General features: G+C 37.7%; 1 protein-coding gene across 3 annotated transcripts in view; it reads left to right on the top strand.

Moving 5' to 3' along the window:
- The window catches only part of PRORP (protein only RNase P catalytic subunit), a 141,261-nt gene that overhangs the window by 38,859 nt on the left and 86,281 nt on the right, over positions 1-16,121 (top strand). For all 3 annotated transcript variants that reach the window (XM_047794832.1, XM_047794831.1, XM_047794834.1), the window contains exon 5: positions 15,290-15,397. In XM_047794832.1, coding sequence (XP_047650788.1) covers positions 15,290-15,397 — 108 coding nt within the window. The remainder of the gene's footprint in view (positions 1-15,289; positions 15,398-16,121) is intronic.

Genomic DNA, 16,121 nt, shown 5'->3' with positions numbered 1-16,121 from the left:
TTTCTACTTGATTCCCCTCCCCCCACCCTGTCATGGTAACTACCTAGTTGTGTCAGCACCATTTATTTAACATCCCATCTTTTCTCCCACTCAGTTGTGATGCCGCTTTCAGCAAATATCAATTTCCCAAATATATTTGGATCGGTTTCTGGACTTACTATTCTCAACCATTAAACTGTGTGCATGACCAACACTGTATTGACTATTGTAGTTTTATAATAAGTCAGCAAAAGAACTCTTGAAGGGCATTTGCATTTCTCTCCCATTTTGCAAAGACCTTGTAAGAAAGGGCAATAGTCTTGATTGATATCCCTTCTTAAAAAATAGGCCACAGGAGTTCCCATCGTGGCGCAGTGGTTAATGAATCCGACTAGGAACCATGAGGTTGTGGGTTCGGTCCCTGCCCTTGCTCAGTGGGTTAATGATCCGGCGTTGCTGTGAGCTGTAGCGTAGGTCGCAGATGCCGCTCTGATCCCGCATTGTTGTGGCTCTGGTGTAGACCGGCGGCTGCAGCTCCGATTCCACCCCTAGCCTGGGAATCTCCATATGATGTGGGAGTGGCCCAAGAAATAGCAAAAAGACAAAAAAAAAAAAAGGCCACAACTCATTAATATGGACTGTTCGGGAAGAAGGAAAAACTGTGATAAGGCAAGTGTCAGGAGGTTCAAGCTCTTGTGAGGACTATTCCACCATCTTTAAATATGGTTGTTTTGTTGTGTTCTGGCTTTCAGGTTTCCCAGCTTGATTTTTGTTGCTCTGCTCCACTATACCTAAGATAATAGCATGGATTTCTAGGTTTCTAACCCAAGTCTACTACTTACTAGTTATGTGATTTACTTAACTTTTTTGTACTCTAGTCTCCTAATCTGTTAAGTGGGGAAAATGGGAATACCATTGATAGGGGAATAAAAAAGTTAATATATAGAAAATACTTAGAATTCTCATTTTTCTATATTTTTGTGATATACATGGCACATGGAAAGCACTGTAAAAGTCTTTGTGTTATTATTATTTGGCCTGGATATACATAAGATTTTTTTTCTTCAACTAAAATTAAAACTTTTGTGGGAAGAAGACAAGGTGAATTTTTTTTTTATTAAGTTTCCCTGAACCTCATGAGTCTTTAAAGATATGTTTTTTATCTTAGGAAATTTTTAAAAAAATGATTTATTCTCATCTTTTTCTTCTGATTTATTCCTTAGGAACACCCTTATGAGGTTTAGGTTGGATCTCTAGTCTCTGTCCTTTGTATCTGTATTGTTCTTTTCCTCTGTATTCTATTGGAATTTTTCAAATTTGTTTTGCATGGCATAAAATCCATGCTCTTGTATATTATTTCCATCTTTACTGCTTTCAATGAAGATTTTAATTCTGTTGCATGTTGTTTCTTCTTGGATCCGTTGCCATTCTCTTCTTAAAGCTCATTGCTTTCTTTATAAATACAACTCAGTTTGCTCTCTTATACTAAGAGCACAATGATTCAGTGAGTCCTCTGCCTATCCCCTGAGTTTTTTGGTGTTTCCCAGAGCCTCCTTCCTCTTTTCCTACTCGACCCACTCCTTTCTATGCCTCTCTGCCACCTGTATGCCAGTGATTCACAGATCACTGTAGCTTCTGCCCTCACATTCTCACTGAACCCCAAGATTCCTGTTGGACATCTTCCTGAATAACATTCTTTCATGACAGAATAAGAGTGATAAACTGTTTTATTCTTTGTCTGAAAATGCTTACTTGAATGATAGTTTAACTATAGAGAATTTAGTATTTTCCTTCAACACTGTGAAGATAGTATTCCATTGTCTTTTGCCCTCTATTTTAGTCACTGTTGAAAAGTTTGCTTTTGGTCCAGTTTTTGTTCCATTTTCACCCCCACTCCACCCCCATTGCTCTGAAGGTTTTTTAATTTTCACTGCTGCTGTCTCACTATGATAGGTACATATCCATGTATTTATTTTTCCTGTTTGGGATTTGCTGAGCTTCCTGAATCTGAGGTTTCATGTCTTGAATCAATTCTGAGTAATTCTCAGGCCTTATATCTTCAAATATTGCTTCTCCTGAAATTTCTATTAGACTTTTGTTGGACTCTTTCACTCTCTTCTCCATGTAACTTATTCTCTCTATCATGTATTTCATCTCTTTATCTCTCTAACCATTTGATGAGGAGTTTTGCCCTAATGTTTTAATAATTTAAAGACCGTAAAATTGACCCATTTTAAGTATATACTTCTGTGATTTTGAATAAATTTATCACTTATCTATCACCACAATTTAGTTTTAGAATACTTTTATTACCCCAAAAAGTCTCATCATGTCCTTTTGAGGTCAATCCCCACTCCTCCTCCCAGCCCTAGTCACCACCAACCTGCTCCCTGTCTCTGTAGTTTTGCCTTTACTAAATATTTCATATAGATAGAATTATTTAATCTATAATTGTCATCTTTCACTAAATGTTGTTTGTTTTTACAATATATTAGATTGTTTTAAACATAATTTTTTTTTTTTTGGTCTTTTTTTCGCTATTTCTTTGGGCCGCTTCTGCGGCATATGGAGGTTCCCAGGCTAGGGGTCTAATCGGAGCTGTAGTCACCGGCCTACGCCAGAGCCACAGCAACGCAGGATCCGAGCCACGTCTGCAACCTACACCACAGATCACGGCAACGCCGGATCGTTAACCCACTGAGCAAGGGCAGGGACCGAACCCTCAACCTCATGGTTCCTAGTCGGATTCGTTAACCACTGCGCCACGACGGGAACTCCATAAACATAATGTTTTTGAGTTCATTTGTATCATTACATGTATCAGAAGTTCCTTTTCCTTGCTGAGTAATATTTCAGTGAATGAATATACCAGAGTTCTTTTCTTAAGGGCTGCAGCTGCAGCACATAGAAGTTCCCAGGCCAGGCTAGGGGTCAGATTGGAGCTGCAGCTGCCACAGTCACAGCAACGCTGGATCCGAGCTGCATCTGCAACCTACACTATGGCTTGTGGCAATGCAGTATTCTTAACCTATTGAATGAGGCAAGAGGTCAAACCTACATCCTCAGGGACACTAAAAAAACCAGCGGAGCCACAGTGGGAACTCTTGCAATTTGTTTATTCACCAGGGGGTGGACGTTTGGATTTTCCCCCATCCACTTAATTACATTTATTTTAGAATTTTAATTATAAAACTTCTCTTTGAAATTTTTTTTCATTGTTTTCACAGTCTCTGTCTTTTCTTTTTTTCCCCCTTTTTTCCCCATCCCTCAGTATGTGGAGTTCCCTGGCTAGGGATCAGATCCGAGCTGTAGTTGCAACTTAAGCTGTAGCTATGGCAATACTGGATCCTTAACCCACTGTGCCAGGCTGGGGATCGAACCTGCGTCCCATTGCTCCCAAGACACCAGTGATCCTCTTGTACCACAGCGGGAACTCTGTGTTTTCTTAAGCTCAGATTCTTCTTTTATGTTTTCATTATTTTTATGTACTTATTTTATATTTTCTCTTAGATTTTTCTGTTATCCTTTATCCTGAGTTCTTTGGGCTCTAATCCTTCTATTATGTCAGGGGACTCTCACAAACGATAGGTAATTTACTTTTGTATTTTACAATTTTGGGTTGGTGAGGTCCATTTAGAGGGGCTTGTTTTTTCTACGAGAATCCCTTTGTTGTCCAGATTGTTGATTGTGTCTCTCCAGAGAAGTTTTGTGTATGATTCTGCCAAGTGCCCAAGAGGTATTACTGGATCAGAACCAGTTTTTATGTAAATTTTCATTAGAGCATAATGGTTTTGTGTCATATAGTTTGTCTAAATTTGTATTTCAAGGCCATTTAAGACGTTAGCCTGAAGTTTCTATTTCTTAAGGGATTTTTTTCCTACTTAGACCCTAGCAGAGATAGAGAAGCTGGTGTATTGTGTTTTGTTTTGTTTTTTCGTTTTTGGCTGCCCCACAGCATATGGAGTTCCCAGGCCAGGGATCAGATCTGAGCCACAGTTGCAACCTACACCATAGTTGTGGCAACACCGGATCCTTTAACCCACTATCCCCAGCTGGGGATTGAACCTGCATCTTGGCACTGCAGAGACGCTGTTGATCCTGTTGCGCCATAGTGGGAACTCCTAGTGTATTGTTTTGACATCAGTGTGCTCATTTGTAAAGGTTCTTCTTTTATTGTTGAGTTCACTGTCAGTTTTCCCCCTCATTTGAGCCCAGGATTTGATAGATTTCCAGTTCCCCTGGGACTATCAAAAGCCAAGCCCTATTTGCTGACACCCATCCCATTTCCGCTTTTTCCTTCTCTCCTGGACAACGTTAGCATCAACTCTTATCCTTACCATTCTGATTTCCACATCTGGTTTCATTTCTGGCACTTAGAAATTTCTCTTCCTTTCTTAAAAGTTCAGCCATGTATTAAGTAGCTCTGTTGTAGTTTATCCAGCCTTTTTAGGTATTTGTAAGAAGTGTTTTTTTGTTTTGTTTTTTGTTTTTGCTTCGTTTGCTTTTTGTTTTTGGCTGTGTTTGTGGCATGCAGAATGAGGACGTTCCCAGGCCAGGGACTAAACCTGTACTGCAGCAGTAACCTGAGCCACAGCAATGACAGTGCTGGATCCTTAAACCCCCTGAGCCACCAGCAAACTCTCCAGAAGGTTTTTTGTTTGTTTCTTCATCTTACTGGAGTCAGAAAACTCACATAAGATTATAAATATTTTTAAATAGGATTCTACACTATAGTAACTATAATTACCGAATGAAAAACATTAAAATATAACTTGCTATTAAATTGAGTATAAACTTTCTAAGATTATCAGTTGTTAGATTGCAGTGAGATTTTGTAGACATGTGACTCCATTTTTTCCAGGCTACATTAAGGCAGTCATATTAGAGTTCTTTTTGTTTTGGATTTATTTGGATCCTGTGGTTTAAAGAAGGCACATGAAGGAATTTGCCCGTTGATGCAGAGATGCATTTTTTTAAATTGTTGTTCCCATGTTAAGAACAGTGCTTCCAACCAAAATAGCTGGTATTCCCCTGTTTTTCCATATCCACTGTGACTAAAGCCAGTTGTTTTAATTCTCCCTTTAATCTTTGGAAAATATTATCTGATGTTTGTAGTACATTGGATATAATTAACATGTTAAGATCACTGCTTCTTTTATAATGTAAAGTTTTGAATAGATATTTTTATAGTCCTTCTGTTTCCCCTTAGTTGCTAGAGTAGGAAATTAACTAAATAAAATAAGTGAGAGGTCTATTTTTAATTTCCTGGTGAAATTTGCATCAAAGTCTCAGAATAGAAGTAAACATCTTAAACATATGGATCATCCCCCAAATTTGAAGAATTTTAACCTCTTCTAAGTGGAAGGTTAAAAAAGAAGTTAGTGTTTCTTTGAATATTATTTGTTGAGAAAAATCAGTCGCTTAACCTATTTGCTTTCTCATCCGTAGTGTAGAAGAGTCAAGTTATACTGCCACGAATGTTGTGAGCGTCATTTATAATTATGAAGGCAACTTTTTGATGGCAGGAGCTGCGATCACCTCGTTCTACACTTATAGGGCCATTCTTTTATTTTTCTCTCTTGCTGTCTGTCCATCTTTGGATCCTTTTGAGACTCATTTTTTCATTAGGTAACAACCACAAAGCAACAAATAGCAGTTCTGCTTCATTGCTTCTAATGAAAGATTGGATAATATTAAAAAAAATTGAAAAGTTGTTGTTGCTTTTTTGTTTTGTTTTGGCTGCATCCATGGCATGCGGAAGTTCCCGGGCCAGGGCTGCAGCCCTAAAAAGATTTAAAAAAAAAAAAAAAAAAAAAGATTGGTGGATTTTCATACCCAAGGTCATAGTTAAGTACAATTCCATCAGTGGCCTAGAAAGAAATAATTGGTCTTCCCTTAAAATTACTAACTGTTAAAATAGCTAAGCTTGCGTATTTGCAATGCCCTTATGCTATAGTCAGTGTGCTCTCTCAGTTAGTCAGCTCTTTCTTTGTCATGCCTTATCAGCAAGGTCTATGCAATGGCTTTTAAGTGCAGTGATATATAATTTCTTTAGTTTGTAAAGTGAGCGTCTTGTGGGTCTACTGGAAATATGACAGAGTAAGGTATTACTCCCTGACTGATAACATATTTAATAAGCAGAGCTTTAGGAATGGGGGAAAAAACCAACAACCTGACATCTTGGATTTTCCTGTCTGTCTATTAGAAGACGTGGATCGGAAGGATAATCTTTGGATGGGGTTATATTACACATCCTGTGATTGCACAGAGGTTCCTGAGACTCACCTTTCAAACAAACCTTCTCAAGTTTAGCCTTTTTCATTCTGTGGTTTTAAGGGATTTCCAAGAGTTGTTAACACAGAATGTCAGAACTGGAAGGGGATTTTGTAAGTTCTCTAGCTTAACTCTTGATTTTCACAGATGTCCATTTTTCCAGTAATACTGAACTAGCTTAGTTCGTCATTACACTCCTGAAGTGAATGTAATGAGTACCAAGAGCAGCCCCGAGGTGATAAATTGGAACTATAATGGGAATCTTTATCATGGTAGTTATTAGTGACACCTGAATAGAAATTTAATGCATTTGTTTGGTTTTCCTTAGTTCCTACAGACTGAAACAAGAAATGGTCATATTGTATGTAAACTGTTTTAATTTCCTTGATAGTTTTTTTTTCCATTTATAAAAAATAGTATTCTTCTTCCAAGCAGGATTTAGTTAGTTTTGATAGAAATTGGAACTTTCTAAACATTTTACAGGAAGTCGATTTGAGCAGAGAAATTTTAAAATAGTGCTTTGCTGAGTAAAAGGAAAGAGAATGGTCCCAAATAACTGGAGTTGGCAGGAATAGCAAAGCTGAAGAAGCAAGTGACATGTGAAAGACTATGTGTGGATCGCTAGTTATTTTTGTTTGTTTATTTTTGTCTGATGTCATGTAAATATGGTATATAAATCAGAAAATGCTTTTGGCACTCATAGTACACCTAGTACTGTCAGATGTGTAGGAGGGTATCCACAGAACTGTGGCATGTAGTCTGCTCTCCCAAGAGTTACGATGTGCTGGAGAAAACAAAATTGGTTTATGAAGCAAGTAATACTTCAGTCGAAGCTTTTAGATCAATGGTTATTTTAAAGATGAAATATACATTACTGCTAGGATTTTCTTCCTTTTCTTTTTCAGTCAGCTTTATTAAGGTATAATTTACACATGATATAATTTGCCAATGTACAGTTCAGTGAGTTTTGACAAATACATGCCGTTGTGTCATAACCTCCATAATCAAGATATGGGACATTTTATTCACCCCCAAAGGTTCCCTTGTATTTATTGCAGTCAGTTCCCTCTCCCTCCTTCTTCAAAGCATGAATCTGCTTTCTGTTGGTATGGTTTTGCCTTATGTTTTATATAAATGAAATCATACAATCTGTAAATAGCCTTTTATGTCTGCTTTTTTTTTTTTCCACTTAGCATAATACTTTTGAGATCCATGTTTCTGTGTGTATCAATAGTTTCTTTTTTGGGCTTCCCTGGTGGCCTAGTGGTTTAAGGATTCGTTGTTCTCCCTGCTATGGCTCGGGTTTGATTCCTGGCCCAGGAACTTCTGCATGCTCCAGGAGTGACCAAAATTTTTTTTCTTCTTGTTGATGAATAGTAAAACATTGTCTGGATATCCCATGTTTTTCCCTGGTCATTCACTAGTTAAGGGACATTTGACTTGTTTACAGTTTGAGGCAGTTACTAATAAAGCATTATTAACGTTCACATGTAAGTCTTTTTGTGGATATATGTTTTCATTTTTCTTCCATAAATACCTATAGGAGGGATTGTTAATAAATGTATACTTAACCTTGTACGAAACTGCCAAACTGTTTTCCAGAGTGTGGTTGTGTCATTTTACATTTCATTAGCAATATTTGACAGTTCCAGTTGCTGCAAGTACTTAATATGGTCAGTCTCTTAAATTTTAACCATTCTGGTGGGTGGATAATGATTTCTCACTCTGGTTTTAAATTTGCATTTCCCTAATGACTAATGGTGTTGAGTATCTTTTCATGTGCTTCTTGACCTAAAGGAGCTTCTTTATCTTTGTAATTTTGATACAGTGGTATTCTCTAATCCACAGCCAATATGCAGGTTTTGTCACTTGTCTCAACAAGGTTCTGTTTAAGTTTTTCTTTCCCTCAGATCCAATCCAGGATTATTCATTGGGTTTAGTTGTCATGTTTCTTTGGTCTCTTTTTATCTGCAACAAAAATCTCAGTTTTCTTCATCTTTCTTGGACCTTGACTTTTTCTAAATATAAGGGTATAGGGGAGTTCCTGCTGTGGCACAGTAGGTTAATGTCCCGGCTTGTCTCTGTGGCAGTGCTGGTTCGATCCTCAGCCTTGTGCAGTGGGTTGAGATCTGATGTTGCTGCAGCTGTGGTGTAGGTCACAGCTCTGGCTTGGATTTGATCCCTGGCCTGGGAACTTCGTTATGCCACATTTGGGAGTGGCCAAAAAAGAAAATAGAAAAAAAAAGTAAAGGTATAGCCTATTATTTTGTAGATGGTCTCTCAGTTTGGTTTTTGCCTGATATTTCCTTACGATTAGATTCAGGCTATGCATTTTTGGCAAGAATATCACAAAAATGCTCTTGTATCCTTGTCGGAGGCAACATATCAAGAGACATTATTATTTTGTAGATAGCCTCTCGATTTGGTTTTTACCTATTTCCTTATGATTAGGTTCAGGCTATGCATTTTTGGCAAGAGTATCACAAAAATGCTGTTGTATCCTTGTCAGAGGCAACATATCAAGAGACACACTCTGTGAATATCGGTAATGACTATGTTGCCCAAGAAATTTTTGCTTTTCCTGATGTGCAGAATTCTGTTTTCATCTAGGTTTGGCCCTTGTATTTATATTTCATAGTTTTAGCTTTTAGGTTTAGGCTTATGATCTATAATAAGATAATTTTTGATTACCAAAGAGGAATTGTGAGGGGGAGGGATACATTAAGAGTTGGGGATTAACATATGCACACTACTATATATAAAATAGATAAACAATAGGGACCTACTCTATAGCACAGGGAAATATACTCAGGATTCTATAATAACCTACATAAGAAAAGAATCTGAAACAGAATGGATATATGTATATGTATAACTGAATCACTCGCTATACACCTGAAACTAACACAATGTTGTAAGTCAACCATACTCCAATAAAATTAAAAAAACTTTTTTAGTGTGATGTGAAATAGGGACTGGGGTTCATTTTTTACCCAACTTTTCCCTTGTTCATTTACTTAATTTTCTGTTTTCTGTTTCTCTGATTCTACTTTTTATTATTCTGCTTTCTTTGAAATTTAATTTGCTCTTTTCCTAGCTAAAAGCAAAAACTTAGATCAGTGATTTTTAGACCTTTTCAAGTAAGTGTTTAAAGCTAAGTATTGCTCTAATGCAGCCCAATTTAATGTTGATATTTTGATGTTTAATGTTTTATTATCACTTCAAAATATTTCTGATATTTAATATTTTATTGTTACCTTGGTTCAAAATATTTCCTGTGTAGCTTCTCTTTTGACCCATGGGTTATTTAGAAGTATTATTTAGAAATAATTGGAACTTTTCTAAATATCTGACTGCTTTTGGTTTCATTTGTGTGTGTGTGTGTGTGTGTGTGGTGTGTGTAATCAGCAAACATATTCTTTCAGATTTTAATATTTTGAAATGCATTGAGACTTACTTTATGAGCTAGAACTGCCCATATGTACTTGAAAAGAAGAAATATCCTGTCATCGTTGGATATATTGTCCCTTAGATATTAGTCAAGTCAAAGTGGTTAATAGTGTAGGTTAGGTCTTCTCTCCTTTCTCATTTTCACCTACTTGTTCTAACAATTATGGAGAGAGGAATATTGAAATTAGCATTTATGATTATAGACTTTTATGTTCCTCTCTTCAATTCTGTTGTTTTGCTTCATATATTTCAAAGCTGTGTTCTTATTTATAAATATGACTTCCAGATATATTGATTTTGTTGTCATTAAAAAGTATCCCTTTGTATTTTTGTAATAATTGCTTTCTTGAAATTTATTTTGTCTAAAATTAGTGTTTCTACTCCACCTTTCTTAAGTTTACTGATGCATGATAAATATTTTCTTCTTACTTTTCTCTTTCAACTTGTCCATATCTTTATATTTAAAGTACATCTCATATAAGTAGTGTTTTTGATATGGTTGAATTCAATATTTTAATCAAATGGGACTACATCAGACTAAAAAACTTGTGCACAGTGAAGGAAATTATCAACATAATGAAAACGCCACCTGAATGGGAGAGGATATTTGCAAATGTTCTATCTGATAAGGGGTTAATATCCAAAATATACAAATAACTCATAGATCTTAATATAAAAAAACAAAATAATCCAGTTAAAAAGTGGCAGAGGGGAGTTCCTGTTGCAGTGCAGTGGTTAACGAATCCGACTAGGAACCATGAGGTTGCGGGTTCGGTCCCTGCCCTTTCTCAGTGGCTTAAGGATCTGGCATTACCGTGAGCTGTGGTGTAGGTTTCAGACATGGCTCGGATCCTGCGTTGTTGTGGCTGTGGTGTAGGCCGGTGGCTACAGCTCCGATTAGACCCCTAGCCTGGGAACCTCCAAATGCCGCAGGAGCGGCCCAAGAAATGGCAAAAAGACAAAAAAAAAAAAAAAAAGTGGCAGAGACCTGAATAGACATTTTTCCAAATAAGACATACAGATATCCAATAGGCGTATGAAAAGATGCCCAACATCACTGATCACCAGGGAAATGAAAATCAAAACCACATAGAGATATTACCTCACCCTGCTGGAATGATTATTATCAAAAAGACAGCAAATAATAAGTGCTAGTGAGGATGTGGAGAAAAGTGAACCCTTGCTCACTGCTGATGGGAATGTAAACTGGTAATGGGAAACAGTAAGGGAGTTCCACAGAAAACTGAAAATAGAACTTCCATATGATCCAGCAAGTCCACTCCTGGGTATTTATCCAAAGAAAACAAAAACACTAATTTGAAGAGATATACGCACACCAGTGTTCACTGTGGCATTGTTTACAATAGTCCAGATAATGGAAGCAATCTAAGTGCCCACCAATAGGTGAATGGATAAAGAAGATGTGGCCTGCATGTGTGTATAGTTTAGGTGTATATATCGCAATGGACTATTACTCAGCCATAGAGAAGAATGAAAATTTTCCATTTTTAACAACGTGGATGTACCTAAAGGATATGATGCTAAGTGAAAGAAGTCAGACAGAGAAAGACAAATACTGCTTGATTTCACTTACATGTGGAGTCTAAAAACCACACAAATGAACAAACAGCAAAACAGAAACAGAGTCGTAGATACAGAGAACAAACAGGTGTTTGCCAGAGGATATGGGGGTGGAGGCTGAGAGGAATAGGTGAGAGATTAAGAGGTACAAACTTCCCAGTTACAAAATAAATGAATTACAGGTATGAAATGTACAGTATGGGGAATATAGTCAATAATAATGTAGTATCTTTCTATGGTGACAGATTGTAACTTGATTTATTGTGATAATTTTGAAATGTATAGAAATAGCAAATTGCTATGTTGTGCATCAAGAATCAGCATAGAGTTGTAGGTAAATTATACTTCAGAAACAACCAAACTTGGCAGTTACCGTTGTGGCAACGCAGAAATGAATCTGACTAGGAACCATGAGGTGGCAGGTTCGAATACTGGCCTTGCTCAGTAGGTTAAGGACCTGGCGTTGCTGTGAGCTGTGGTGTAGGTCGAAGACATGGCTCGGATCCCACATTGCTGTGATTGTGGTACGGTTCACCGGCCACAGCTCTGATTCAACCCCTAGCCTGGGAACTTCCATATGCTGCAGGTATGGCTCTAAAAAGCAAAAAAAAAAAAAAAAAAAAAAACCCCAAAAACCGAAAAACCAAGCTAACTCACAAGGGAGTTGTGGTTGTGACTCAAAGGATTACGAACCCAACTAGTATCCATGAGAATGTGGGTTCCATCCCTGGCCTTGCTCAGTGGATTAAGGATCCAGCATTGCCCTAAGCTGTGGTGTAGGTCATAGACGAGACTCTGATCTGACATAGCTGTGGCTGTGGCTGTGGCTGGCCTGGGAACTTCCATATGTGGCAGGTGTCCCCCCCACACACACACCCAAGGGGAAAAAAATAACAAAACAAAAAACCAGCAAGCAAAAAAACCAAGCAAGCTCACAAAAGAAGAGATCAGATTTGTGGTTATTAGAGGCAGTGGGTGGGAGAGGGGCAAATTGGATAAAGTTAGTCCAAAGGCACAAACTTCCAGTTATTTAGATAATTAAGTACTAGGGATATAATGTATAACATGATAAATATAATTAACATTGCTGTATATTGTATATAAAAGTTGTTAGGAGAGTAAACCCTAAAAGTTCTCATAACAAGAAAAAATTGTTTTTTCTTTTTCTTTTTTCTTCCCTTTTTTTTTTTTTTTTTGGCTGCACCTTTGCCATATGGAAGTTCCTGGGCCAGGGATCTAATCTGAACTGCAGCTATAACCTATGCCATAGCATCAGCCAGAACCACTGCAGAGACTACAGGGGATCCTTAACCTGCTGTGCCACCCCAAGAATTTTTTTCTTTCTAAAAATATTTTGTGTCTATTGAGTTGATGAATGTTCACTAAATTTATTGTGGTAATCATTTCATGATGTACGTAAGTCAAATCATTATGCTGTACACCTTAAACTTATACAATGCTGTATGTCAATTATATCACCATAAAATTGGAAGGTAAAAACAAAATGCGTCTCTTATAAACAGCATTTTTTTTTAGTTGCACCTGCCACCAACTGTGGAATATCCTAGGCCAAGGATTGAACCTGTGCCACAGCAGTGACCTGAGCCACTGCAGTGACAGTGCTGGATCCCCAATCTGCTGCACCACAAGAGAACTCCTATAAGCAGCATTTTGATGGAGATGAATTTAAATATTTTATTTTGTTACTTGTTTTATATTCATCCCCCAAATTTTTGGTCCCTCTGTTCCTACTGTCATGTTCTTTTGGGTTAATCAAATTAAAAAAAAAAAAAGATTTCATTGCATTCTTTTTTTTCTTTGTTAGCCAATGCTGAGGTGTATGGAGTTCCTGGGCCAGTCTAACTTGGTTAGACTCAGACTCCAGAGTCTGCTACTTTTGCAGTGGATAGTAAATCTTTGCTCAGGGCTTTAAAATCTCCTCTGTACATGTACATATCAAGAATTAGCCAAGGATTGGAGCAGATTTACACACAGACTTTTGCAGTTCCTTCTTTTCTAGCATCCCTTCTCTCACTTTCCAGCCTCGCTGGCAGCCCCACCTTTTGTCTTCCAATTTCTGTAGCTTTCTGCTTGATTTTCAGCTGCCCCTGCACGCCCTGCTGACTAGAGAGTGCCCTCTAGCAAAAAGCCAAATATAGGTACATTGCTCCTGGTGCAGTTCACTTCTTTTCTGGTTATCCATATATAGATGACATGTTATCTATCAAATGTTGTGGCCTTAAGCAGAGACAGTCACCTATTACTATTATTATACCTAATGGTTCTAGGGTTTGACTAGACTCAGTTGTATGGTTCTTGCTTGACTCTTCTACTGTTGTAATCAAATGAAGGCTGCAGTCATCTTGAAATCTTTCTCCCATAGATCTGACGGTTGATGTTGGCTTTTGGCTGGGACTCAACTGGACTGTCAAGTAGAATACCTATACCTGACCTATGCCTGGGCTTTTTAATGATGGTTGGGTTTCAAGAGCAAACATCCTAAGAGGGAGAGCCAGATAGATGTTTATTGCCTTTTATTACCTAGCTGCAGAAATCACATAGTGTCACTTTTGCCACATTCATCTTCTGAGACAGTCACAAGAACCGCCTCTATTCAAGTGGAGAGAATTAGACTCCACCTTTTGAGAGAAGAGTGTCAAAGAATTTTCAGACATGTTTTAAAACCACCAAACCTTCTTTCAAATGTTGCGTTCCCTCTAGTTTCTACCTGCTTTCGGTCATTCTTTCATACCTTCAAATAGTTATTTTTAATAGAGAAAATATTGTATTATATGGTAGTTCCACCAGAAGTGGAACTTCCTCTCCTCTTCTTACCTTTATAAGCACTCATTACATTTGACATTTAATATATTAACTTACTTATTTTGTTTATTTTGTGCCTCCCATTAAAATGCAAACCCATTAAATTGGGTTTTATCTTTGGTAACTGCTGGGTATGTAGCAGGTCCTCAACAAATGTTTGTTGAATGAATGAATGAATGAATTTTCAACCCTTCCAAATAGTCATAAGTAAACAAACCCTCTTTTTTTTTTTTTTCCTTTTTTTGGCCACACCTATGGAACGTGGAAGTTCCCCGGCCAGGAATTGAATTCAAGCCACAGATGCAATCTCTGCCACAGCTGCAACAATGCCAGACCCTTATCCACTGTGCTGGGCTGGGGATCCAACTCATGCCGCCACAGAGACACCACCGCTGGATCCCTCACCTGCTGGGCCACAGTGAAAACTCCAGCAAAGTTTTGATGACAAAGGAGGAGCTACAGATTATAGAGCTTTGTTTTCTCAGTGCAGGTGCGCTGGTGGACTGGCATTTATGAGATTCACTCCTCCTTGGCTTACAAAACAGGACATAAAGATTTTGATATTTTATTCTCATCATGACTACCATGTGTGTCAATTTAGTGGACTAGGTAACTGATTATAGATCAAATGAAATACCATGTGAAATATTTTGTGAAGTATAAAGCATTCAGAGATTGTAAGATGTATGAGTTAAATACATGCAGTTGTATCTATTAGTCTGATCATTTCAGATTTCATTTCACAGAGCATCTTTTTTTTAAATTTTTTGTCTTTTCTAGGGCTGCACCCATGGCACATGGACGTTCCCATGCTAGGAGTCTAATTGGAGCTGTAGCCACTGGCCTACACCACAGCCACAGCAACTCGGGATCTGAGCCGCGTCTGCGACCTTCACCACAGCTCACGGCAACGCTGGATCCTTAACCCACTGAGCAAGGCCAGGGATCAAACCCGCAACCTCATGGTTCCTAGTTGGATTCGTTAACCACGGCGCCACGACGGGAACTCCATCACAGAGCATCTTTGTGTGTGTGTGTGTGTGTGTGTGTGTGTGTGTGTGTGTATTTTTAAATGATGAATATTTTGATTTAACAGAACAATAGTAAAAGTCATATCAGTGTGTTTATAATAAAGACCTTACTAGGTTCATATTAATATTTTTATCTGACTTTTCTTTTTTAGGAACTTAAGAGATTTCAGAACTTCGTAAGATACTGTCCTCCTTTTGATATTGTCATTGATGGGCTCAATGTTGCCAAGATGTTTCCTAAAGCTCGTGAATCACAAGTCGTAAGTACAAATTTTATTTTGTTATTCTGCATCTCTAGAAATATGTACTGTACCCATTTGTGATCTTCCTTGGGTCTCTTAGCTCCCCCATTTTCTGTTCCTCTAAAATTAAGTTCCCAGAGGTGCCACAGTGGCCAACCAGTCATCTAAAATTCACTGTTTTCATCTTTGGCATGTAAGTGGCTCTTACAGGCTGGGCAAGAGTGAGAGATTAAAAAGTCTAGTAACAAAGGTCCAGTGTAGTCCTTTTTGGGTAACCTTTAGCTAACCTTCTGCTATATCTCTCTTCTTTAGAGGTACTCTATCTTGTCCCTGTGGATCTCACCCCTCCATTTGAAATTTGTCAACATGTGCTATTAAGAGAGATCAGTCACTCATTACTCACATTTGTGTTTTTCCAAACATACCATGTTCATAAATTAACCTAAGCAGTTCTTGTTTCTTGTAAAATAATTTTTGTTCTATTAATTTCTAAGTGTCCTGGTAGTTTCTAATAGGAATACCATGATTTTTTATAATGCTAGTGAGCAATTATTTTAATCCCAATTTTAGAGGCTAGAAAATTAAGGTCAGTTTTGTACAGCAAGTCCTTCGAAAGCAGTTATAACGTCATACATTTTAAAAGATTCTAGCAGATTTTGGCAAACAGAGAAACAGAGAACAAATGGTGGGCCATGGTAATCATAGTCATCTGCCACTACTTTTAGCTTTTAAAATAATTTAG

The sequence above is a fragment of the Phacochoerus africanus genome, chromosome 9, assembly GCF_016906955.1.
Source record: "Phacochoerus africanus isolate WHEZ1 chromosome 9, ROS_Pafr_v1, whole genome shotgun sequence".
NCBI classification, from domain to species: Eukaryota; Metazoa; Chordata; class Mammalia; order Artiodactyla; family Suidae; genus Phacochoerus; species Phacochoerus africanus.
The sequence above is the reverse complement of the archived record's forward strand: the minus strand, read 5'-3'. Positions and strand labels throughout refer to the sequence as shown.